The 27,858-nt window shown below is 40.6% G+C and overlaps 1 protein-coding gene across 5 annotated transcripts in view; it reads right to left on the reverse strand.

Moving 5' to 3' along the window:
* Positions 1-27,858, reverse strand: part of PACRG (parkin coregulated) — a 323,734-nt gene that overhangs the window by 120,830 nt on the left and 175,046 nt on the right. Inside the window, exon 5 of one of the 5 annotated variants that reach the window (XM_072994466.2) lies at positions 18,013-23,653. The exons of the other annotated variants lie outside the window; for them this stretch is intronic. Coding sequence (XP_072850567.2) covers positions 23,595-23,653 — 59 coding nt within the window. The 3' untranslated portion in view covers positions 18,013-23,594. Of the gene's footprint in view, positions 1-18,012; positions 23,654-27,858 lie in introns of those variants that run through there. 5 annotated transcript variants of the gene reach the window in all.

The raw sequence follows: 27,858 nt of genomic DNA on the forward strand, positions 1-27,858 counted from the left end.
CCCTTCCTGAATGTCCCCATACTTTCCAGCCTTCTGGGTTCTGTAAAATCATTGAAGCAGTCCCTGCAGAGGGCTCATCCCATTTTGGGTGGCATCCAGGAAAGGGGTACCATGAAAACCCCTCCTGCAGGATAGCACTTGAAGGGACTCAGGAAAGTATCAAGGTTGATCCTTGCCACAAGCCAATGGCCTCCCACTCACAGTTATGCACCAGCAGACAACTGCCCTTTTTAATGTTTAGCTTCTTTTCTGTACATTCAAAGGAATAAATCCATATTCCCATTGAATCCAGTGGCCAAACCTAGATTTTATTTATTTTATTTATTTATTTTATTTATTTTATTTATATGCCGCCCACTCTACCCAGAGCTCTCTGGGCGGCTTACAATAATTAAAATTCAATACAATAAAATGATTAAAATACAATTAAAATACAATTAAAATTCCCATCATCAGGACCCACAGTTGTTAATAATAATTTTAATACTGTTTAGCCTTGTTCTCTTCTCTGTGCAAAATTCCCTACCATCTATCTCCCTTACGAATGTTTCAGATTGGCAGCTTGTGACATTTGGTCTGTTTCTAAAATTACTAACAAATGGGACTGATGTGCAATCACGATGTAGCCCAAAGCGCTGGCCAGCTGTTACGTCTGCTGGTACCTGAGCTGTAACTAAGGGACAAGATACATATGCTCTAAATATGCACAAACTGTATTACTGGAGAAGGAACACTAGATTACTTATTTGATGTGCCTCCATATCAGACTTGGTTTGTTCAGATAAAACTAGTAGATGAGGAAGGAAATGTATATGCTAGAACAGTGGTGGCAAACCTTTTTGGGCTTGCGTGCCCAAACTGGAGGGGGGAAAACCAGTAGGTGGTGTGCCGTGGTGGCGGCAGAACAGGAAGTGGTAGCAGAAGGGGGAATCCCGGCACGGAGGTGCCTTGAGACCACACTCCAGATCTGCTGCCATCACCAACTGCTCCGGATCCGCCTGCCAAAGCACTAGCACTGTGGCTGCAGTTGCCTTCTCAGGTTCGGCTGCACGGGGGGGGGAGTAGTGATCTGGCGACTCATGGCTTGTGTGCTGGCAGAAAGGGCTCCACATGCTATAGGTTCGCCATCACTGTGCTAGAACCTCTGCCTCATGTACTATCCTTAAACGAGTAGAGCACTGTTAAAGAAACAACAGCTCATGTTGGTTTTGGAGTGGCCAGGTTCTATACTGAACCATAACTAGAAAAGCAGTTAATCTAAGAACAGAGCCTCAGGCATGCTATATAGTTTTCTTCAATAAGAAAAGCTGTTTGAGAGATTTCAGGTGGCTGAAAAAAGCCAGCATGCCTGACCACTGACCCTTCTAATTCAATATAAGATTATTCTGTTGCAAATGTCTCTCTGAGCCAAAATCCTCCACACAACTCCATATTTTTCAGACTTGCCAAATTCTGGTTGTTTGACAGAAGTTTTAAAAGCTTAAGAAGACATGGTTCTGTTCCTTGGCCCAGCCACACCCTGCACTTTTAGATGACTGTTACAGTGCCTAAACTTACATATGGTAATCTGCCACCTAGTGAAGTTCAGAATTAATCTGTATCAGTTTAACCAACAACTGGGGCGGGGGGAAAAGTACCCTTTGACTCCTGAGCAGTTGGTACCACTCTTTCTATGTTTGTGACTGCTATGATGCAGTAGAATAGATCATGGGGGGGAGAGAGCCAATAAGATGAAAACGGGAATGAAATGAAATATAAAAAAAGTTTCAGAAAACTCATATAACTATAGCTCAAGGCTGCTTGGTGTTCTTCATGACATGAATTGCAAGTGCAGACATACAATTTAGTTGAAACTTTTTTTATACAGTTTGGGAGAAAACTCCAATAAAGATGTGATGTTTGAAAAGTTACTTCAATTTGCCTCCAACAGGAAAGTCAGAATCCACTGTTTTGCCAAGACAGTAGCTGACTGGCTGGCATCCTACTGCCTACATTCACTGGCATAAAATTAAATGGTGTAAATTGCATTGCTGAACTACCATTAGTTATGAAACAAACATCTGTATTCCTTGTTGCAATTTTGCTGCAATTTGCTGCTGAAATTTACACCATTTTGACTTACAGCAGCATAAATAAATAATAGAATTGTGGCTATTGTATCACTTCTGGTAAGTTACTCGAAACAAACATTCACTGATGTATATTTAAAAAGGTTTCTAACCAATGTAAAATTTTTATGCCAAATTCTAAGTCTTCCAAATTGCAGTAAGGAAATTCAGAGAGTGACAGGGAAGATGGCTTTGTGGCATCTTTGCAAATGTAAGATGTCTATAGCATCAATCTGCTATAGGCAGAAATTTTCAGGGACGATGCATGGTATATAAGTGGAAAAACAACTTCTAGAGATGTATACCTAGATACAGCTTACCACTAGGCCATTCCTCAAAGACATTTTAATCAGCATAGAACTAGCAGAGCTAATTCTTATCTACTAGAAAGTAAATCTAGCCCACATGAAGCTTAGTAGAAAGAATCTGTCACAACTTGTTGCATACACTGTATGTTTTCATCAAGCAGCATACATATCTTCACATCTCTAGGAGAAAAGTTTTGTCTTTTAACAACAACAGAAAAAATATTAATTTAATATTAAAATTATATTAACCATTTTTCTATTTTGGGTGCTCTTTATGGGGCTTAAAAGGAACTGGGGAGATACTACAATCTGTCTGAAATTCCAGTAGGGTAAGTAAGTAAGTAAGTAAGTAAGTAAGTAAGTAAGTAAGTAAGTAAGTAAGTAAGTAAGTAAGTAAGGAAGTAAGGAAGGAAGGAAGGAAGGAAGGAAGGAAGGAAGGAAGGAAGGAAGGAAGGAAGGAAGGAAGGAAGGAAGGAAGGAAGGAAGGAAAGAAAGAAAGAAAGAAAGAAAGAAAGAAATCAATCTTTCGGCTTTTTCCAAGCAACTTTATTCTGACATAAAAATGTATCAGAAGACAAAGGTTAAACCTAATTCAAAAGTTGTATTTTAAAAATTAAATTAATAATGATTATGATTCCTAATAATTTGAAATTCATCCATACATTTTCTTACTAACACTCTGGGAAGGTTTTATAGCAAATAATAATTTTTCTGTACCCCACATTTAAATATAAATCTTAACTAAAAGTATTAATTAATTAAGTATAAAGCATAGTTAATTTGTCCCAAATATTGCAAACTGCTCTCATTTTCCTTTATTGTCCTCTAACAACCTCATCAAGATTGTATAATTAGTGCAGTAGACTGCATAACACTGGTTCTGCCCCAAGCAGAGTTCTTGACTAGTTCATTCTCCCACTGGAACATAGTACTGTTAATGGGCTAGTAGTGAATATATCCAGAGATATGCCTATTTTTTAAAATAGCTAATGATCTCTGGCTTGCAGCAATCGTTCTGGGGCTATGAACATCTGTGGTGAAAAGCAAATGACTTCTGTTGTTGTTTAGGCTATTCCAACCAAGGTCAATTAATAATAGCTTTGAACACATGAAAAAATATGTGACTCTGAACAGAAGAATAACTGGCTACATGTTTTTAATCTTTTGACATTCATCACACACATGCCTATAGTTTATTACCTGACAACTCTATTTCCCAAAGAATCATAGTTAAAACCTGGCTCTCTGCAATCAATGCAAGTTAAAAGTGGTTCACTTTACCTTGTGTATTTCATTATATTGCATACTGTCTGTGCACTAGAGTTTTGAAAGAAATATTTAGAAATCTTTTACATTTTCTTAATTTTCTACTTTTCATCAAACAAATGTTTGAGATATTTCCAAGCAAAATTTGAATTTGCAATTTGAATGTGAAAATTTAAAGCCCTCAGACTCCTGTGACTGCAACTTTGGATTCATTTGATTTTTGAGGTGTTGGCAAGCTTCAGGTATTATACCTCTTAAGACAACAGCTAGTCAATATGAGTTGAGTAAATTCCCAAGGTCTGGATAATAATTAAAAAAAAAACATAATATTTGTTAAAATGACCCAGTATGATAGCATCATATAAACACATTCTAAAATAGACAAAATTTTAAAGTCATGAATTTGGAAAAAATAGATAGCCAAACTCTGAAATTTAGACAGAAGAAAAAGAACATAAAAATTATTTGACACTCATTTTGTTCAGCACTGGGATAAACAAATCTGTAAATTACTGACATAAGTTTAATGTGCACTGATTTTATCTGGTTATTCATTCTATATATCTCTAAGACATATTACAGAAAACTGAGGAAAGGAACTATTTGTTTTACAAGCACCATAAAAGTGCACTTTTACTCAGTCTTATATTTTCCAGTGGAATGTCTTAGGAAAACGTATTTTTCAACAAATCCAATTTCCAAGGTGAAGCTCTGTAGCATTTATAAACAGTGTTTTGCCACAGCTTAAGATCACACAATTCTTAGGGTTTATTTTTTAAAGTTGGTGCTGCTGAAAATTTTTTATAGTGCATGTATTTATCCCAGATTTCTAGTACATATCAAAATAATGCAGAAAGGAGAATTCTTAAGGTAAATACCTACATGAATATCAGAAGCAAAAATCTCACTCTTGTTTATGTAACAGCAGACACTCTCATATATATTCACTATAACAAAACTGAATGGTGACTGGAGGTACATAGGCATGAACACACAACTGAACAAGAGGGAGAGAGATGCTATGAAAATATTAAATGCACTGCAATATTATGGAATGTTTTGTCTTATTTTTACCTTCTGAATCAACATGCTTTTTCCATTTTAAGCAAGGGTCCACACACTGATCACTTGAACAGCAAACAAAAAATCAATACATAATTTCAATTTAAAAATAATATCTGCCTGTTACCATGCTGACGACCTTCTAGTGTTTTAATGAAGCCTTATAAAACAAACACTAAATATGTTGTGTCTTCATATGCATTCAAAGAAAGTATAGCGTTCCCTTTAACCTACAGAATAGAATCCACATTATTACAATGGATAATGCAATCAGAGAGCAGGAAAAGCATACATCCAATTGCACAGGAATGGGTCAGTTTGCAGGGAGTGATTTCTCTTAGAGACCCTTCCATCTGCCAAGGAAATGCTCTAGCCTGGCCTTAAAAGTAGGAGCCCTACAGGTGGACCAAAAAGATCCAGCTTGGGCATGGATCAGGGTTGGGCTGGAGTGTAATTCTCCTTATGTTATGTGACTGCTGGGATATAAATGGCACCAGACCATTGCACAAGTGGTCCAAAATGCAAACTATTTCCTCATGTGATCACACCCTTAGCAGGAGCTTCCCCTACAAATCAAGCTGAAGCATAAATAGTCAGAAGAGTTTTGTAAATTATCCAAGCAGTGATAATAAACAACATAGTTTTCAGAAATATTAAACTGAGATTATGAATTACATTTACATTTACTTGTACATCATGTAGTCAATGGAAAATAATATGCATCCGATTGTCCCAAGGCTGGAGCATTTCTCTAATTATTTCTCAGTGTAGATGCCCCCTAAATATAAATCAGTTTTGAATTTTTGGAATAGAAGAGCAAAAAGGCAAAAATGGCCAGACTGTCAATGGCATAGGTTATAAGGGCAGATAACTTTTAAAATCAATTTCTTCTTTAAACAGCAGCTTGATCTGTAGCAATACTCAGAAAACCTGTATAGCGTTGGCAGGCAAGCAGCATTTCAGTCCCTGAGATTTTCCAGGTAAAACCGAAGAGCAGCGGTTGAGTTCTTTGGATGCCACAGAGGTGGAGCCCTATGATATCACATATGTGCGGCAGGCAAGGTAAGGGGAGGACATGCTTTGGGGTCAGCTGAATGCAAATGGGCCCAGAACCCCCATAAAACCTATTATAGCAGCCCAGACCCAGGGTGAAAAATAATTTTGGGAAGGCAGGAAATGAACCTAGCAACTGCTGCAGCTGCTCCCATTCCTGCAAGGATTCACATCTCACATAGCCTTAAGTACAACAAACATTACATGTGGAGAGTTTTTTTTTTTAAAGGAACACTATATCATATGTGGTGGGGTTGCAAATTTATTAGGAAATTTTGGAAAGAAATAGAAAAAATAATCACCACAGATCTAAAAATAAAAATGGAGAAGAAACTTGAATCTTGTTTGTTCAATATGGTAAAGCTAAACTCAAGACAAGAGACAAAAATCTGTTTATACATATTAGGCGCAGCCAGAATTCAAGTGGCAAAACAATGGAAAGACAAGGAGGAACCTTCGGTGGAGGATTGTTTAATAAAATTACAGGAACTAATATTAATGGACAAACTAACAGATTCATTGAAAGGAAAGAGTAGAACGAAGCACGAATCTCAATGGGGGAAAGTAAAGAATTATCTTAACGAGAAATGGAAGAAAGATTCCAAAGCTGTTCCATGTGATTTAGGCTTAAATTAGAAGTAGAACTGCTCTCAACAGAAGTAAAAACAAAGTAAAGCATATTGTTAATATGGATATAAAATAAGAATTAAGAAAGGTATTATTAAGATTGCAAAGAAAATAAATGCCTGGTGGAAAATAAGGAAGTAAAAATGTTAAAGACTTAAAAAGCAAAGCAAAGCGTGCTGCTTATATACCACCCCATAGCACTACAAGCACTCTCTGGGCAGTTTACAAGTTAATTATGCAGGCTGCGCATTGCCCCCCCCCCCGGTGAGCTGGGTACTCATTTTACCGATCTTGGAAGGATACCAGGCGGAGTCAACCTTGAGCCAGCTACCTGGGATTGAACCCCAGGTCGTGAGCACAGTTTTGGCTGCAGTACAGCAGTTTAACCACTTAGCAAAAGAACCTCATGGCACTTAGCAAAACTTACTGTTTTGTGAAAGAGATAATAGAAAGTTATTTTGGTTATGTGCTAATATTGTGATAATTATTTACTTTTTATAATTTCTTTTTAAAATGCAATAAAGATTAAAAGTTTTTAAAAAAACATGCACACACAACATTACATGTGGAGAGCTTGTCCAGCTCTTACAGGACTGATGTTTTTCACAGAAGGCCCGCCATCTGGCTGGTGGGGGGTTATTTCCAAGCCTTGTGTTGCTCCTGCTACCAAGGTTTGTGCAGCTAGAAGGCTCAAAGGTCATTATATTGATCCACTCCCTCCCTTGTTCCAAATGACATGATGGGCCTAAGCATATACACCTTTCAGCCCTCCTTCCCCCTCTCCTGGCAACTCTCAATGCATATCTACCCTGTCATGGAAATCTTAACTTTCTGATTTCAGAAGATCAAGCAGCAGTTGAAAGCACAGTACAGAGAAAGCCAGGTTATTCTAGCCAATTGGAACCCTATTTATAGTTCAGGGAGGAAAGAAATCTTCAACATTCAGCAGGGTAGAAGAGTTAAAATTTGAAAAAAATTGATTTAAATAAGAAAAAAATCTGAAAATGATTCATGGACCAGTGGGAAAGGAGGAAGGTCCTTTCTATTGCAAAAAGAAATTCTATTCTTTCCTGGATAATGTATAAACCAAAGGTACAATAGGAATATGCCTTTTTAGTGCTTTTAATATTTCTTACCTTCTCAGCAGTACTGTTTTAGTTGACACAGTTCACATAGTAGTGCAATAATAGTTTGTATACAGTGATCTATTACAATTGAAGTCTTTAAAAGTCCAGAGAGAATGAAAAAGCTAGAAATAGGGTTACTACTTTGAAAAAGACCATATATTTCAAGATAGCATTTCATTTCCTGTAATTGTATCTTGAATGTTACAATATATGTATTACAGCAGATCTGCTTAAAAGATGAATTTTACAGCAAATAAGAGCAGAGGATCAAATTACCAACTTTGTAAGGTTCATATTCACTAATAAAGAGTCAGGAATCAGGAAGACTCCCCTACTTTCAATTAGATTTCGTCAAATCAGCTTCAGGCTCTTCTGGATGAAACCAATGCCCTGGATCCATTCCAGTCGGGCATCAGGCTGTGCCATGGCACAGAAATGGCACTGGTCACACTGTTGGATGACCTCCTGAGGGAGGCTAACAGGGGCAAAATGGCCTTGGAACCCGGACATGACAGAGTTCCTGAGGGTGGGTGGCCCCTCCATTGGCGGCTTGGGAAACTCCCTCTCTTTTGGGGAGGAGGTGACTCTCACTGCGAAAAGTGAGGTTCGCTGCTTGGGAGTACATCTGGACCTGGCACTCACCATGGAAACCTAGGTGGCATCAGTGGTCCACTCCGCCAATTGCCATCTGTGGCGGATTGCCCAGCTGCATCCCTATCTTGATCGTGGGGCCCTCACCACTCTGGTCCATGCGCTTGTAATCTTGAGATTAGACCACTGTAATGCGCTCTACGTGGGGCTACTTTTGAGATTGATTCGTAAGCTTCAAATGGTGCAGAATGCGGCAGCCAGATTACTTAGTGGAACAAGAAAATTCCAGCATATCTCTCCCCTTCTGGCTGCTTTGCATTGGCTGCCCATTTGTTTCTGCATTGACTTCAAAGTGTTAATGATGACATACAAAGCCCTAAACGGTTTAGGACATCGATATCTGGCAGAACGCCTTCTCCCACCTAGATCTCCTCGAGTCACTCGCCATAACCAGGAAAGACAGCTGAGGGGCCTGACACCGAGAGAGGCCTGGAAAGAAAGAACAAGAAACTGGGCCTTCTCGGTGGTGGGCCCTCGACTTTGGAACAGCTTGCCACCAAATATCTGCCTGGCACCCTCGTCACTCCTTGTTTGAGTGGCCAGCTGCTGGAGGAGTACAGCCCTTCCAAGAAATTCTTAGCTTTTGTGGCTGATAATTTTCTCCTACAAAAAGAGAGAAACTAGAGGACTAGCTATCCTTGACTTGATTCTAACCAATAGAGAATACTCAGTGGAGGAAGTGGCAGTAAGGGGAACTTTGGAAGAGAGTGACCATGTTCTACTACAATTTTTGATTTCAAAATAAACCAGAGCAGAGTGTAACCACACTTATATGCTGAATTTAAAAAAAAAACTATTTTAGTAAACTCAGGACACAGATAATTAAGGTCCCATGACAAGAGATTCTAACAAGAAAAGGAATCTAAGAAGGGTGAGAGTTTCTGGAAAAAAAAGATGTTCCAAAGGCACAACTGCAAACAATTCCAACAAGAAATAAAGTGGGAGATAGCAAAGAAGAAGAAGAAGAAGAAGAAGAAGAAGAAGAAGAAGAAGAAGAAGAAGAAGAAGAAGAAGAAGAAGAAGAAGAAGAAGAAGAAGAAGAAGAAGAAGAAGAAGAAGAAGAAGAAGAAGAAGAAGAAGAAGAAGAAGAAGAAGCTGCTGCTGCTGCTGCTGCTGCTGCTGCTGCTAGCATGGCTTCACAAAAAGCTCAGAGAGGACCTGAAAACAAAATAAAACAAATATAACATCTATAGGAAGGGGAAAGAAGGCCAGGCCACAAAGCAAGAGTACAGCCAAGTAGCAAGAAATTGCAGAGATGGCATTAGGAAGGCAAAAGCTGAGAATGAGCTAAGGTTAGTTAGAGACACTAAAAGCCACAAAAATATTCTGTAGGTATGTGTGTAGCAAAAGACAAAGAAAAGAAACTGGCTCAGCTACTCAATGGAGATGGGGAAATGATATCAGGCAACAAAGAAAAGGCAGAAGTGATCAATTCCTATTTCAGCTCAGTCTTTTTCCAAACGACACACTATGCCCCTCTAGACAATTGTGAAGTGCAAGTGGAGGGGATAGGATTGAAGCTGAAGATTGATAAACAAATAGTCAAGGAGTACCTTTGAAAGAGTTCAGATCTCCAAGGCCAGATGAATTGTATCTAAGAGTACTGAAGGAACTAGCTGAAGAACTCTCAGAACCAGTGTCCGTTATCTTTTTGAAATAATGGGAAATGGGTGAGATATCAGATGGTTGAAGGAGGGCTTATGTCCCTATCTTCAAAAAGGGCAAAAAGGAGGAACCTGGGAACTAAAAACCAGTGACCCTGAAATCAATTCCTTGGAAAATTTCAGGAGAGACTAAAAAGTAGCCACTATGCAAGCACCTAGAAAACAATGCAGTAATAAAGAGGAGCTATCATGGATTTGTAAATAACAAATCATACCTGGATGATTTGATCTCATTTTTTGGTTAAGTAACCTCCCTGATAGAAGAAATGATGTAGGCATTGTATATCTTGACTTCAGCAAAACTTTTGACAAAGTGCTCCATGATTAGTGAGCTAATTAGGTGTGGGTTGGATAGAACAAGTAGCAACTGGATGCACAGTTGGCTACAGAATGGTTTTCAGAGGGTGATGATGGCTGTTTCTCAAACCGGGGAGAGGTAACAAGTGGGGTACCCCCGGGCTCAGTCTGGGCCCAATGCAGAGAATGGTAATCATATTTGTAGATGACACAAAATTGAGTGGAATAGTTAATATCCTGGAAGACAGAAACAAAATTCAAAATTATCTAGATAGGCTTGGTCACTTGGCTAAAAACAACAGAATTCAAGAATGATAAATTCAAAGTACTGCACCTAGGAAAAGGAAACCAAACACACAGTTACAAGATAGAGGACACCTAGCCCAGCAATACTAAAAGCAAGAACAATTCTGTGAATATTCTCAGTCACCTACATGAGGTTATCATGGCAATTGGAGTTCTTATTAGGTTGAAATGTTTCGCTACTCATCCAAGTAGCTTCCTCAAACTTCAGTTTGAAGAAGCTACTTGGATGAGTAGCGAAATGTTTCAGCCTAATAAGAAAGAAGTCTAATTGCCATGACTAAACTTCCAGATCTTGGAATTGTTGTAGATCATAAGCTAAATATGAGTCCACAGTGTGATATAGCTACAAAAAAGGCAAATGCTATTTTAGGCTGCATTAATCTCCAAATCCCATGAGGTACTAGTTTCCCTCTATTCAACACTGGATAGGCCTCATCTTGAGTGTGATGTCCAGAACTGGACACTGTTAAGTACTTTGTCCAGTTCTGGATACCGAAGGATGCTGACAAACTGGAACAATTTCAGAGGAGGGCAACAAAAATGGTCAGGGGGCTGGAAACTAAGCCTTATGAGGAAAGACTGAAAGAATTGGGCGCATATAACCTTGAGAAAAGAAGACTGAGAGGTGATATGACAGCACTTTTCAAATACTGGAAAGGTTATAATACAGAGGAGGGGTAGGATCTCTTCTCATTCGTCCCAGACTGCAGGACATACAACAATGTTCTCAAGTTACAGGAAGCCAGATTTTGGTTTGAATATCAAGAAAAACATCCTAAGTGTTAGTGCAGTATGGCAATGGAACTAATTACCTTGGGATGTGGGAGTGCTCTAACACTGGAGACATTCATGAGAAATTGAGACAACCACCAGGCAGATATCGGGTTGGACTTGATGCCCTTATAGGCCCCTTCCAATTTCATTATGATTTTAAGAGAAGTCTGGGCTCCTGCTTGGACTGGCAGATTGTACAATGTGGAGGGATGTAGCAGTACATATTGGTTGGTAAGTGGAGGTGGGGAAAAGGAATGCACAGCAGCTATGCTGCCATGCAGACAACCTATGACAAAGGGCACAAAGTGCTTCATGCCCACCTCTTGTTGGGAGTTCAGTTCCCCATTATACATCCTAGAAAAGGCAATCTGTGTTGCCTTGAGTAAGCTGCATAGGTCCAAGCATCTTCAGAAGAAAGAAAGTGTAAACCACTTCTGCAGACTCTTTACATAGGAAACCCTGAAAAGGGTCACCATACATCATGACTGACTTAACAGCACACAATTATTGTAGCTGGCTGGATAGCTCAGTGATTTAGATATCTGGCTGTGAAGCGTGGGAGTTAGATTCCCCACTGTGCCTCCCGGTAGAAGAGCTATCCTGTGTAGCCATGGGCAAGCTGCATAGTTCCATGCCTACAGAACTATGAACAATCCTAACAGATATGTGTTTAACATTTAAGACTGTACTTTTCCTCAAATCAATTTAAATTGTTAATCACCGTAGACATAGGATGTTCTTTAAGCTTCACAGTATAAAAGTTCACATATCATCAAAAAGCACGTTTTGTTATGATCTTTCATAGAAGAAAGAGCTAAGTGTCGCAAAGGGCCAGAATATCCCAGCAAAGAACAGTTTATGCAGCATTTACTAACAAAGCATTAAACTGAAGGCCAGCTTTATGGTGATGCAGGTTACCTTGGGAAGTAATAACTGAAGTCCACGAGCACATGAAAGTTTGAATAGATATTGAATAGCCATTTTACGATCAGTTTAATTTCAGAACAGAGGACTACAACAGATGGGAATAAAGAGATGCATTAGATCCTTAACAGAACTCGACATGACCTGCTGTGCAGGCAAAGGCTGTACTACATTAACCTTTCTGAAAACCAAGAAGATAGCCAGGTGTACTTTTACATACACCATCATTTAATTTGACTAGACAATATAGAGGAAATAATCTAATGCCAGTGAATACAGATATGACAAGAGGTCATCCAGTGAAGGTAACATTTTCTTCATCATGCTGTAAATTGCACATAAACAAATCAGAACAAAACTTTATCTATGCCAGGAAAGGACTGCCTCCCACCCCGTCACAGGAGTCAAGAGACCAAAGGAAATGCACTTCAATCTACCCAACCTCCCCTCCTCCCTCTTTCTACAGCTCACAGGACGTGATCCTCCACTGGCCCAAGTCAGAGAGATCTCCTCTGCAGCTGTCAAGCACCAAACATGAACTTACAATTACAGATACAGTTACCTCATTATCTGCACAGCTACCTTTAAATCATTACTTTTCTGGTTAAAGAGGGAATTGCCCCAAATGTAAAGCCACATTTCATATGCAATGGAACCAAATTATTGTATTGGTCAATGACTAACATTTTGTAGTATCTTTCTGAAGTCACTTCAATGAATTTTCAGAGGCACCTTGACAGGAATTTTCCATTTCATTTCTTTCTCATACTCAATCCTGAGTTTTTATTTAAAAAATAATAATGAGAAACAATGAAAAGGTAACAGGTCATGAACAAATAAAGCAACAAATTGCTTTTTCAGCTCTACGAGCAACAACAATGGGTTGTTCTTCAGGCACTCTAATAAGAAATGGGAATTAATTATTTGTGGAAAGTAACTTTCCAAGCTGTCTCCCAAATATATACACACACTAAACCACCTTAACTTCTCCTTTCAATCAGAGCCCAGAACCCCTCTCTGTGAATGCTATGCCCTGCCTTCAGCTCTTCACCTCCCTCTGCGTCTCCCAGAGAGCACTGATGGGGAGGTAGTGACCTTCAATGCCCAGCATCTTCCCCACAATCTGCTAATCCCGAAAAGACTTGCTGTGTAAAAAGAATGGCTAGAATCTTGTTGGATTTGCAGAGCGTCAATAGGCAATTGCACAACTGATGGGTACTGTCTATCTCTCTGTTGAATGCTTGATCATGCCCTCATTATGCAGTGAGTTATGCAATGGCAGAATTGCTCTGATGCCTGTGGATTTTCACTACAGACTTCTGGCCATGTGTTAACCTATGAAGTGGCAGCAGATTGATCCAGAAAGGGATGTAGTAGATAGGGAAAGTCAAATGCAATATTAGACGTTGGAGGTAGACAGCCCCCACCTTCCTACCACTGAAAAGACTAACTTTAAATGAATGGAATGACAGGATTTCAGGATCTGACAGGTTACAGCAGAGCTATCAAAAAAGTAGAAGACAAACTAAAAAACAAATTTAATACCTGTGGACCTTTTTAGCAATATCTGAAAGTGCTGAACAGTGATATAATCTTTTCAACAAAAGCAGTCTTTACAGCAACTCTGTAGGATTGCAGTTATCAGCCAAATTCAAAGCACTTTGTAGTAAAAACTGTAAAACCTAGAGCAGCTTTACCCCCTTACCTATTGGCTAGCTGTTGATGACACATTACATTCAGAGGTAAAGGAGAAATCTCTTGTTATATTTGTTCTCCTGCAAATGACTGGATAAAATATTCCTGTTCTAGTCCACTAATTAAGCTAAGCAAAATGTGCAATGCTGATGTGTTTTAGTGATATTCTGAGATCTGAAAAACAATGTTAGTTTCAAATGAAAAAGTTTATTATTGCTAGTTTTATGACAAAATAGTTCCACACAACAGTGCTAAAAATTTGAAAGCAGTAGGAAAAGAGGAAACTGTAACAACCAAATGTTGACTCAATAAAGGAAGTGCCAGCTGTTAGTTTCCAAGACCTGAAAAAAGCCATTAATGATAGGGGTTATTAAGTCATACGATTGTCATAAGTTAGAGATGACTTGATGGCACACAACAACAATTCCCACACACAATTCCCAGGAAAGAAAGATATTAATACATTGAAAGCCACTTCCTATCATTCTTTCATTCTATTCCTATCATAGTTAGATAGAAAAGGAAAGGAAGAGTAACTCCTATAGGTCTTCACATCTTACCCAATAAGTTGATCCATTCTACCAGTATGATAGAGGCAAATGAATATTCAGAACCGGAATTTTCTGCACTCACAGGGTATATAAAGTATTTGTGAGTATATCTAAAGCTTCTTGCGTAAAACTATTTGCAATCCTCCCATCCCTTGAAATATAGAATTAGTATAGAAAGTATAAAGAGGGTTACTTACCTGTAACCATGGTTCTTCAAGTGGACCTCTGTGAATTCACACATTTGGGTTAAACAGCGCCTGCGCTGGAACTTCAGAATCTTCTAGAGCTTTTTCTGAAAAGATATATAGTTTAGATTGCCCCTTGCATGCATGCTCCATTCCTCCCAGCCTTCAGTTTCATTTATCCGTCATTGCTAAAGCAAGAGCTCCTTATAACATAAGCAGTGACAGATAGTGGGGAGGCTGGGTGGGGATGTGTGAATTCACAGAGGTCCACTTGAAGAACCATGGTTACAGGTAAGTAACCCCTCTTTCTTCAGCGTGACATCTGTGAATCACACATTTGGGTGACTGACAAGCTAACTTACCGGAAGGAGGGCCATCACTGCAGAACAGATGTCAAGACAGCCCTTCCAAAACTTGTCTCCTTCTTTGCCCCAAGGTCCAGTCTGTAGTGGGTGACAAATGTGGACACTCTAGACCATGTTGCTGCCTTGCAGATGTCTGGAATGTCCACACCATGTAGTAAGGCAGTAGATGTTGCCATGGACCTTGTAGAATGTCCCTTAAGACCTTCAGGCACATCTTTACTTGCAAGTTGGTAGGCAAGAGTAATAGTGGAGACAAGGCACTGTGACAAGGTAGAAGATGACGCTGGACAATCCTTGTGTGGTCCAAAGAAGCACAGGAAGAGTCTTTCAGATTTCCGAAAGTCCTTTGTCCTAGAAACATAATATGCTAACGCCCTTCTAACATCCAGGGAATGGAGCATCTTTTCGACATCAGAGGAAGGATCAGAAAACAAGGTAGGTAACGAAATAGGTTGATTGAGGTGAAAATCTGTAACAACTTCAGGCAGGAACAAAACATCTGAAAACAACATAACCCTGTCCTTATAGAACTGCAAGAAAGGAGGATCAGACCTTAAGGCTGCCAACTCACTTGCTCTTCTAGCAGAGGTAACTGCAACTAGAAACAGAGTCTTTAGAGAAAGAAACTTAACATCACACGAAGCCATAGGTTCAAAGGGATGCTTCATGAGTGATTGCAGAACCAATGTAAGGGACCATTGAGGTATTGGAGGCCTTGTAGGAGGGCGAATGTTGATCAGTCCTTTTAAGAATACTTTCAATGCAGGATGAGAAAAGAGACGTGAAGATTCTGAGTCTCTGGGCTGGAAAGAGTCTATTGCAGAGATATATACCTTGAGAGTCAACAAGGTAAGGCCTAGATCCAAAAGATATTTGCGATACAGGAGTAAAGTCTGTAGGGAGACTGGAGAAGTCTTTAGATTTCTGTCAGTGGCAAAACGAAGAAAATTATTCCACTTGTATTTGTAAAAAGAAATAGTAGATGGTTTTTTGGACTTGTCTAACACCTCTTTGATTTCAGGCAGATCTTCCACGCAGCTAGGTGGAGGGAGTAGATGTCTGGATGTAGAACACTCCCCGAATCCTGCATCAGCAGATGTGGCAAAGGTGGAAGTAAGAGCACCTCGGTGGCTAACTCCTCCAGAGTAGAAAACCATGGTTGACGTGGCCAGTACGGTGCTATGAGGATTACTGACGATCTCTGCTGTCTGATCCTGACTAGAGCCCTCTGGATCGTCGTCCAGTTCCCACTCATGGGATTGTCCTTTCCTGCGACTTAGCTCGTCCGCCAGTTGGTTCTTCGATGTCAATATGTGGATCGCCACTGGATAAATGTGGTGGTGGCAACAGCACTCCCACAGGTGTACCACAAGGTAGAGAAGAGAAAAGGACCTCGTCCCTCCTTGTTTGTTGATGTAGTACAAGGTCGTGGTGTTGTCTGTTACAACTTGTATACCACGACCTGGTTTCATCGGTAGAAAAGTTCTGAACGATTTGATTACTGCTAGCATCTCCAAGTGGTTGATGTGGAGTCCTCTTTGATGATGTGACCAAAGGGCATGTATGGTATGACCATTGCAATGAGCTCCCCAGCCTGAGGGGCTCGCATCCGTTGTTACTTGTGCAGAGAGCTGTAAGGGCTGAAAGGGATGGCCCACTAGCAGATGAGGTAGGAAACTCCACCACTCTAGTTGTTTCGCTAGCTCTGGAGTGACTAGGATCTTCTTCCTGGGATCCTCTAACATTGGGTCGAAATGGTGGAGAAACCAGGCCTGTAGTGAGCGCATTTTTAGTCTGGCGTGTGGTAGGGATGCTGTAGTTGAGGCCATGAGGCCCAGCAGATGTTGCACGTGATGTGCTGAAACTAGGGAGTGTGGTTGAAACTTTTGAAGAGGAGACTGCAGTTTGTGGATATGCTCTGGAGGAAGAGCCTTGTCTTTCTGGAGTTCAGTGTTGCTCATATGTAACTCATAACTCAAGAAGGCTTTAGGGTGAATTTCTCAAAATTTGTGGTGAGACCTAGATTCTGTAGGGTGTGGAGAATGAATTTGGTGTCCTGGATAGCTTTCTGTCTGGACGGCGACACTATGAGCCAATCATCTATGTACAGGAATACTTTTACACCCTGTAGACATAGAAATGCAGCCACTGGAGCCATGCTCTTTGTAAACGTGCATGGAGCCGTTGCTAAGCCGAATGGTAAGGCCGCATACTGGTAAACCTTATTGTTGATTATGAACCACAGATACTTCCTGTGATGATGGTGTATGGTAACATGGAAGTATGCATCCTTCAGGTCTATAACCACAAACCAATCTCCCTTTCTCAACAGGTGGACGATGGACTCCAGGGTGACCATCCGGAACCAACGTGGCTGAAAGTAAGTGTTGAGGTCCCTGAGATCTAGTATGGGCCTGAGACCTCCATCCTTTTTTGGAAAAGTGAAATATCGGGAGTAAAACCCCCTGAGGATGTCTTGATGAGGGACCCGCTGTATTGCATTCTTTTGGAGTAGAGTGAGAATATCCTCCTCCAGGGTGGGATTGGATATTGTCACCCGCAGATGCCCCAGAGGAGGAAGCTCTACCAACTCTAGCCGGTAGCCAAATCTGATGATGTTCAGAACCCAGTTGTCTTTCAATATCCTTTGCCAATTGTGGTAAAATGGGGCAAGACGTGTGTGATGATCCTGAAGCAGAGGGCTGATAAAGTCAAAGGTACTGCTTGGATTTTTTGGTAGATGGACGATAAGACTGATGCTTATGTGATGTTTGCTGTTTGTAGGGTGGAGCAGCAGAAGATTGTTGGGATGATCTAACTTGGGAACTCCTGTAAGGCCTGTACCCCTGAGAAGCCTGCTGTTGATATTGCTGCTGGGGAAACTGCCTCTGCCACTGTTGCTTCTGGAAACGAGGCTGTTGATGAATGGTGTATGACTTAGCGGTCTTCTTGCTTTGATGTAAAGATTTGAGAGACTCATTAGTTTTTTCATTAAATAAGCCTTTTGTATCAAAAGCCTGTTCCTCAATTTGCTTCTTTACGTCTTCAAAAATACCAGAAGCTCTGAGTCAAGCATGGCGCCGCAGGGCTATGGCAGAGGTCAGTGTCTTGGCTGAAACATCTGTAGCATGTCTAGCCACTAATCGCTGGTGCTTGGATAGTGTCATAGCTTCAGCATGAGCATTTAAACACTCTTGTCTAATGTCCTCAGGAGCAGCTTGAAGTGCTGGCAAAACCTTATTCCAGAGATGCTTCTGGTATGCTCCCATCGCTGCTTGGTAATTACATATCTTTAGGAGGAAGGATTGAAAGTTGTAAATTTTCCCACCCAAAACATCCATCTTCCTGCCCTCTTTATTGGTGGGAGTAACATGTGGTCTCCCTGAGGCTTTAGAGGCATTGGCATGGACAATCACAGAATTCGGAGCAGGGTGTTTGGAGAAGAAGTTAATTTCTTCTCCATGAATTCTGTACATATTTTCAGTCCTCCTAGAAACAGAAAGAGGAGAGGCCGGTTGAGAGCAAGCGTCCATGATTAAGTTAAACAGTTGAGAAATATAATTGAGGCTAAGTGGTTGAGACGACTCTCGATCGATGTCTCCAAAGATGGGATCGTCTGATGGAGGAGCCGGAAGTTGCATTTGCATTTTTAAAGCATTGGCCATTCTGGTCACCATTTGTGTATAAGAAGAGAAATCTTCTGAGAGTGAAGATGGATGGGGGTTTCCTGTATCTGACTCAAAGGAGTCTGCCTCCACAGGTGATTGAGCTTGTAAAGGAGAAAACACCTCCTCATCCTGATTGGAAGACACTTCACAAAGCTGGTCATCCTCCTCAAATGGTATCCTCTGTACATTAGTCTCTGCTAAGGAGAACTGGGTAGTTTGTTGGGTGCCCTTAGCTCTCGACGTCGAGGTAGAGAGAGTCTTTTTAGAAGCCTTCCTAGTGTCCTTAACAGGGAAAGTACCCTGAGCTTGTTGACATCGATGCAGAGAAGGTGAAGAAGAACCCAAGGTCGAGGAGGAGGAATAGCGCCTCTTCCTGTGCCTATGATAACTTGAAGAGGAGGAGGATGACGATGTCGAGTTGGTATCATAATGTCGACGTCGATGCTTTGTCCTCCTCCTTCCTGAACGACTGTGCCCAGATCGTTCATGCCTATGTCTCTTCCAACATCGAGAAGTCTCCATGTCAGAATCACGACGTCGATCGGAGGAAGAATGCCATCTTTTCGACCCCTTTTTGCGAGGAGGAAGGTCTCTCCTCGGAGATCAAGAGGGGGAATGAGGAGTTTCAGTTACCCAGCCGGCAGTTGCAGGGCCAAGATGGGCAGAATGAGGGCTGGATAGCACAGCCTCCTCAATTTTGTCAGGGCTGGGTGAGTGCCCAAGTTCAAGCGGTGCCTCAGGCTGCTGGGAGAGCGGCAAAGACAGAGCCGCTTCAGACACAGATTCCTGGTCCCTCAAGGAATCTTCCAAAATTGGTGAAGGAAGCGATGGTGTCACTGGTGGAATAGAAGTGATCTCTTTAGCCTTAAGCTTTTTAAACTGTCCTGATTGCTTCTTAAGCTTTGCAGTGTCTTTTGAAGCATCCACTTTGGGCGTTAAAGGAGCATTTTTCGAAGAACTTGGGGCAGCTTTTTTAGGAGCTTTAGATGACTTAGAAGTAGATGTAGACGGGAGACACACAGTTGTCTCAGAGCGAGGAGACATTGAAGGATTGGAGGAAGTTTCCATCTCTGGCGGATGGGTAGCAAACAAAGTCTTTTCCCAAAGGTAGAGCTTAAATCTTTGTTGGCGTGCCTTCAAAGCCACCTTGGTAAATTCTTTACAGTGCCAGCAAGAAGAAGTATTATGAGCGTTCCCCAGGCAAAATAAGCAAAGACTGTGCTTATCATAAAAAGGAATTTTCCTGGAGCACACCCTACACTTACTAAAAGGACCTGATGGGGACATAAACAGTAAAACAGTAAGCTATAGGAGCCTGAGTTCTCACAGTAATCAGGAGAAACTGCCCTGAGGCAAGGAGGTAAGTGGATAATGGCGTCTCCCGCTGAGGTGATAATGGCACCTCCCGCTGAGCCAATCATCCTGGCAATCAGGCAATCCACAAAAGTGTGGGAAACCGGTCAAACAAGAGCCAAAGTGCGTCAGGCAAAAGAGTAGTTGAAACAGACCAAGATCAAGGGGCAACAGAATAGTCAAAAATACAGTCCAAAAGTCAAGCTAAATTAGGCGAAAAAGAGAGCTCTGTCCGAAAACATTCCTAGCACAATGGCAGAAAATTAGGAACTGAAGGCTGGGGGAAATGAAGCATGCGTGCAAGGGACAATCTAAACTATGTATCTTTTCAGAAAAAGCTCTAGAAGATTCCGAAGTTCCAGCGCAGGTGCTGTTTAACCCAAATGTGTGATTCACAGAGGCCACACTGAAGAAACAGCTGTTTTGTAAGTACGACAAATTCCACTAAATTTAGCATAAGATGTTTCATAATCTACTCATCAGTTCTGTATCATTTTGAACCAGAAACACCACAGACAAATATATAGGTGAACTGGAATTACAAGAAAGATATTGTATGCGATTAATTAATCTCTTGTGACCATTTAATTGTATTTAGAACTTAAGGAAATTGGGGTGCAATCCTTTACTTACTATCATGGAAGTAAGTTCTATTTAACTTAATGGGATTTACTTCTGATTAGACACGTAGAAGACTGCACTGTAAATAATATTGGAATACACATTGTTATCATCATCATCATTTTTATCTTATATCACATGTTGCTTCCATTGAGCACAAGGTTGCACCTATAGTGGAGTACATCACACTTAAGTAGATTAACTATCCAGGATCTTTTAAAATCTTTTTTGGAAAGTGTTTGCTGATTTATGAGTTGTGCAATAGTTACAAATTAGAATATACTATTTTTCTAATCAGGTGTGCTTTTATAATATTTCTTCATTTTCATACATCTCTGCTCTAGCTATTCATGGCAGGGATGAAACAATTCAAGAGATTTATGAAAGTATTAAATGAAAGCACTTTGGGAAGGTGGAAATGCAAATATTTTGTAGTTTGTTCCCGTTATTTTTGCACTAATCTAATTAACACGACTTGTCTTTTCAAACACAAGTCAGGGGCCAGGGCATGGACTCACTTCCCTCTATTAACATCTCCACACAAGAATTGGAGGTTGTTCATGACTTTGTGTACCTTGGATAAACGCATTGGCAAAGCAGCCACCATGTTCTCTAAACTCACAAAGAGAGTATGGTTTAATAAGAAGCTGACAGCATATACCAAGATCCAGGTCTATAGAGCTTATGTCCTGAGTACACTCCTGGCCCCTTTGTGCATGGCAGGAGAGGAAGCTGAACACATTCCATATGTGCTGTCTCCAACACATTTTTGGTATCACCTGGCAGGACAAAGTTCCAAATAGAGTAGTCCTAGAACGAGCTAGAATTTTTAGCATGTATACATTAATGAAACAGCGACATCTACATTGACTTGGGCATGTCATGAGAATGGTTGATGGTTGGATTCCAAAAGATCTCCTGTATGGAGAATTAGTGCAGGGAAATCACCCCAGAGGGAGACCACAGCTGCGATACAAGGATATCTGCAAGCAGAATCTGAAGGCCTTAGGAATGGACCTCAACAGATGAGAAACCTTGACATCTGAGCATTCAGCCTGGAGGCAGGAGGTGCAGCATGGCCTCTCCCATTTTGAAGAGACACTTGTCCAGCAAAATCAGGGAGCTGGACTGGGAACCGATTGATTTGTCTTCAGTGTGTAAAGGATTGTCACTCTTGTATTGGCCTTCTCAGCCACACTAGACGCTACTCCAAGACCTCTTTTCAGAGCACGTTACCATAGTCTCTTGAGACTGAAGGATGCCTTCATGAAAAAAAACTATCATAAGCTTGAATACATGTCTATTTTCTCACAATTTGAGGAACTCTATAGATAGAAAGGCTTTAAATGTAACTACAACTACTTGTTAGATTTGAAATACCAGTCGTTCCATCTGACAAGTACAAAAAGTAAAACTTCAGACAAAAGCAAAACAAAAAGGCAGAATAAAAATGTATTTTACTTGTGCTGCATTCCAATGTATACTTACATAAGGACTATTTTTAAAATAGCTATTATTATATTAAATGTAGGGACGTGGTGGCGCTGTGGGCTAAACCGCAGAAGCCTGTGCTGCAGGGTCAGAAGACCAGCAGTCGTAAGATCGAATCCACGCGACGGAGTGAGCGCCCGTCGCTTGTCCCAGCTCCCGCCAACCTAGCGGTTCGAAAGCATGCAAATGCAAGTAGATAAATAGGGACTACCTCGGTGGGAAGGTAACAGTGTTCTGTGTCTAAGTCGCACTGGCCATGTGACCATGGAAGATTGTCTTCGGACAAAACGCTGGCTCTATGGCTTGGAAACGGGGATGAGCACCGCCCCCTAGAGTCGAACACGACTGGACAAAAATTGTCAAGGGGAACCTTAACCTTTACCTTTACCTATTATATTAAATAGTTATATCGCTTAGAGGCTTAGAAACAATTGGAAAATATTCAGCACCAGGAAGGAATTTATATCATTTACAATCATTTCTACAGAAGGGTGATGACGTGACCAGCAGGGGGAGATTTTTGATAAAGAAAGATTTTTCCCTTCAATCCCACAACTTTTCTGACTTTCAAGTACTCCGTGTTATCATGTAGAAACCATGGGACCCATAGGACAGCAGAAGGAAGTCTTCCATCACAAAAATTCTTCCCCTTACAGTTATGTAGTCTGCTCACAGCAAGTTTTGGTTATGAAAAACTTATTCCTTCCATTCTGCAGCTCCCATGACTTCTATGTGATGACAGTGATAGTATGCAAGTCAGAAAATCTGTGGGAGAGAAGGGGAAAATATTTCATTATTGCAAATCTTCCCCAGATGGTCATGTCATCACCCTTCTGCAAGCATAGCTACAACAACAGGATTTCAGCCAACGTATAGAACTGCTAGCATGAGCTATATGAAGTCTATATATTCTTCACAAAGGGCAAAATTGAAATGAATAAAATATTTTTCATGTTCATGCAAGTTAAAGCAAAAATTGCTGCATATTAAATGTTGACACAGCCTGTATGATGACCTAAAACAGAAACCAAGCACAGCAGTTTTATTATATCAAAATATGTAGATGTGGAATTGGTATATCAGCCTGTTTATTTATTGGCTGAAATTCTGTTGCTTAGTATAAGTAAAATTCATAAAATTCCATCCCTTTCTACCTGGTAAAAAGAGAGTCCCCACTATGATTGTTTGGGGGGGGGCATGTGCATCTGCTGGCTTGGTACATGTGACGTTCTACCTGAGGATCACAGCAGGGACTCTTCTTTTGCCAGCTAAGGATGAACTGAATGTTACCAATTTTTTATACTAAGCAACAAGATTTCTTCCATTACTTTATTAAAACTAATGGACATAAAAAATGACAGCATAATTGAGATCTTCCGTTCCTCTGTATAAAGATGAAAGCCATGAATATATGTGTAACAGGGAAGAACTCAGGAGTAATGCAGTGGTAGGAGTGACAGTTCTTCCTTCACTCACCTCAGAGCTCATGCAGAATTCTTCATCTTTCAGTTACTGCTGAAGAGCTCCTTCCCATTATTTTCAAGTCCCTGACTAGCTCTGTAGGTGACATTCAGAAATACAAAACCTTTCATAAGAAAACTGTCAAATGTCTTGATGTTCTGTTACAAAAGCTGCCTGATGTTTTGTCCTTTGGAGTTGGAAAAAGTCAAATAATTTTAGGTTGTAGTCAAATCCTACACTGCCTATAAACTGCCATTTTGTTACATTGAATTTTAACACGTTGCCATGCCACCTGCTTATTTCTGCTTCTCAGACCTGGACTGTCCTTGATGGATTAGCCATTAATTATTTTTGCCAGAGCAGACATTACAGACCTTCACTTAAAAGCCATTTGTTGTTATTTTTTGAGTGTGTGTTTTGAGACATCAAAGTATGTCAACCTTTCTAGTTTCTATCGAAATAATATCTTGCACAGAAATATAAGATTTGACCTAACTATTCAGACATCTATGACGTACACTGGAAAACAAAATGCATGATGTACCAATGATTTACAAAGCAAGAGGACACATCTTTTCATTATTTAAGTTGCCATCATTTAAGCTATCATGGCGTCTAATGTTTTGAGACCACAAGCCACATATACTCCAACCTGTGTGGTCAATTCACAGTGTTGACAGGCAGACCTCACTAGGAACCAAATTCTGTCAACACAACAGCACCATTTGGAAGGCTTCTTCTCACTGGTCACTTCCCATCTTACTTCAAATGGCGAAGAAGGCTAGGAAAGATAGCTTAAATACATGGGTATCTAGAAAGCTAGCTAACTAGAATGCAATGACACTTCAAGGCATGGGGCTCCCTTTTCAATAAAAGCGACAAATTTTACACCAGTGAGACCCAATCAAAATGCTGACTGCTGCAATTCTGTACTATAGCAGGAATGACATATCCACAGGATCAGTACTGTGGTTTCAATTATGCAATGTCTGAAAATATTCAATTAAAAAACAGAAATGCATGTTTCCAATATGCATTACCAGAACTGGCCACTACAGTATAGGGAACCAGAGACTATGCAATACATAGGGTTCACTATATTGCATATTTCCAGCATCTGTGGGATGGGTGGGCTTGGAACTGATCCCCTGCAGATATAAAACAATTATCAAAAGTACTTGACATGCAGTACAGTGTATGGGAAACCAGAGCACTAAAGCTAAGAAATGATTGGATATATTAACAAATGTAAAGGTAGTGTAAGAAGGAGTTTGCAACTTAATCCAACTTAATAGAGTGGTTGAAATGACTAGATAGGCGGGGTATAAATACAATAAATAAATAAATAAAAATTAATATATATCACTAAATTCGCTCCTTTCACACACATACTACAGTGTAAAGCTTAAATGCATACAATGACAATTTAGAGAAATTGAACTAGTGATACCATAATCAATCATAGTTGAAAACAGGCAATCATGTTATCATCAAGTGCTGTTGTAACAAACTCCCTTCTCCCTGTGGGTACAGAAGGCACAGGGCACCAGGGAAAGGAGACAGTGACGGAGAAGGGAGTTGCTAAATTCGGGAAGCTGATATCCACTCTGCACCCGCAGGCAGTATTCTGAGCTGTTCCCCCCTCCCCCTTGCTGGCTTTCGGCTTCCCGAACTTCACAACTCCCTTCTCTGTCCCTGTCTCCTTTCTCTGGTGCCCTGTGCCTTCTGTCCCTGTGGGAGTTGTAAAGTTCGGGAAGCCGAAATCCACTCCGTAGCCGGCTTTCCCGCCAGTCAGCTGGGCAAAAATGCCGGCCGGGGTTTGGAAGGACCGCAGGGGAGCCCTCCCTCGGGGTCCTCCCAAAGGCCCCATTTTCGCACAGCTGATCGGCGGTTCCAAAATGGCCGCCCGCTTGTTGCCTCGCTTTAGAGGCACCGAAAATGGCTGCCCCTATGGAGGATTTTCGCATAAGGTGAGTTTTTAAGCCCATAGGAACACATTAAATGCATTTTAATGCATTCCTATGGGCTTTTTTATTTCGCATAGCGACAAATCTGGATAGCGACGATTTATCCAGGACGCATTATCGTCGCTATGCGGGGCACCACTGTACTGTATTTTTCTGTTTATAAGATGACCCAATTATAAGACGACCCCCCTTTTCTAACCCCAAATTAGGAAAAGCAGGGAAAAAGGGCTCCCTTTTTGCTAAGCCCCATGCCTTGGGAAAAGGCAAGAAAAGTGGCTGTCAAAGTGACTGCTGCTTTTCCTTGCCGTTTGAGAAGGCACAGAGCTTAGCAAAAAGGAAGAGAGCAATGTCTCCCCTTCATTTTTGCTAAAGCCCAGCGCCCCTCGCCTTTTGAGAAGGCACCAAGCTTAGCAAAAAGAAAGGGAGCAACGCCTCCCCTTCCTTTTTGCTAAAGCCCTGCACCCCTTGCCTTTTGAGAAGGCATGGAGCCTTGCCTTTTGAGAAGGCACCAAGCTTAGCAAAAAGAAAGAAAGCAACCCGCCTCCCCTTCCTTTTTGCTAAGCTCCATGCTTTCTCAAAAGGCAACATTAAAGATGACCCTCAATTTTTTCTCAAATTATTTAAGGAAAAAATGTCATTTTATACACAGAAAAATACGGTATTTTCCTTTGAAGCGCTGTTGTGTAAAAAGAGAAAATGGTTCGTGATTAAAGGAACTTCAGGCAATAGATAAAAACAGCAGAAATGATATAATCATTGTGGCATTACATACATAATCATGAGCTAAGAATCCATCACTTTACCTTTGAAGCTTGTTTTGTAAAGGTGGCCATGTTTAGTTGGGAATGAATCTGGAAAATAAACTTCAATAACTACATCATTATTGTAGTATTTTACATTTGAAAATGATTTAAGAACCCTTGGCTAATATGTAATCTGTTGAGATGGGTATTAAGTGTATGTATATATTTTACTTCCGCTGTCTCTTTCTGGATTCTTGTTCTGTAAATTTATTTCTCCAGAATAGCAACTTTCACATTCTGCAAAGGGTGTCTGGGTAGACTGAAATGATTTGAAACAAGTTTCTGTGTACTGCCATTCCTGTTGTCTGATTTATGTCCATTAGAATCATAGAATAGTGAAGTTGGAAGGGGCCTATAAGGCCATGAGATCCAACCCCCTGCTCGATACAGGAATACAAGTCAGAGCATATGAGGGTTGTCTAAGTTTCTCTTGAATGCCTCCAATGCTGGAGCACTCACCACCTCCCGAGGTAACTGGTTCCACTGTCTTACTGCTCTAATTCGTTTGTGTAAAGATTGTCCTGCTTGTCCTATGTGAAATGCAGCGGGGCACTGTGGGCAAAAGATGGTATATATCACATTAGCACAGGAACAAGTAGAAGTGCCCTTGATGTTGTGTGTGACACTGTTGAGTTCTGTAATCGTGTTGTCAGAGGAAATGTGGGAGCAGAGCTGACATCTAGGCTTTTAGCAGCATGTAATCCATATCACTGTATCCATGTTGTGTAAGTCTTTGTGTGTCAATAGTTGCTTGAGATCAGGAGACTGTAAGCAAGTATAGGCCTGCCAATTAACCACAGCCACCTTTAGAGAAAGGCTTCAAATTTAAAGTCAGTTCTTAACTCATTACCATATGTATAATGGCACAGTGATTAGGATATTTATGCTGTTCTTGCTGAGCTTCCTTTACCCAGTAACTATTTTTGCTTTTTACACAACAAAGTTCGGGGGGGGGGTAAGCGATTACAAGGTGTAAAATTACTCATTCAATTTGCAATGTGTGCCTACTAACCAACCATTGTCTCTTTATTTTAGAGCCATATATAAATGATTTGCCATGTTGTCTCTGTAGTCTCAGTTTTACGTCTGCGGATGTGGACTTGTTCCATGAAAGCTATTAAAATATACCAGCTAGTCTTTAAGGTACCACATTTTTCCTCTTTATTTTTTTTAATGGCTTCGTTTTGTTTCTTGTTGATGTGGTTGCACAGACTAACATGGCTACCACTTCAAAATATATATCAATGACACACTTACTACTTGTCTGCCCCCTTTTGTTACAACTAAATTTTTGACTAAGTTATATTTTATCAAAGAGAAGATTAACAGAAACATTAATTATTGTCTTTCAATGATTTCAGTAAAAAAATAACTCTAATAGCACTGGTTCCTTCAGAATGGTAGAGAGAACCTAACAAAATTCAGTATCTGAAAAAGGAAGGAAGGAAATATAACTGAAAATGATAGGATACATGCAGGTGTTTTTCCCAACAGTAAAAGCAATTGACCATGGGATAAGATTAGCCTGTTA

Source organism: Pogona vitticeps, chromosome 1 (genome assembly GCF_051106095.1).
Source record: "Pogona vitticeps strain Pit_001003342236 chromosome 1, PviZW2.1, whole genome shotgun sequence".
In the NCBI taxonomy this organism is placed as follows: Eukaryota; Metazoa; Chordata; class Lepidosauria; order Squamata; family Agamidae; genus Pogona; species Pogona vitticeps.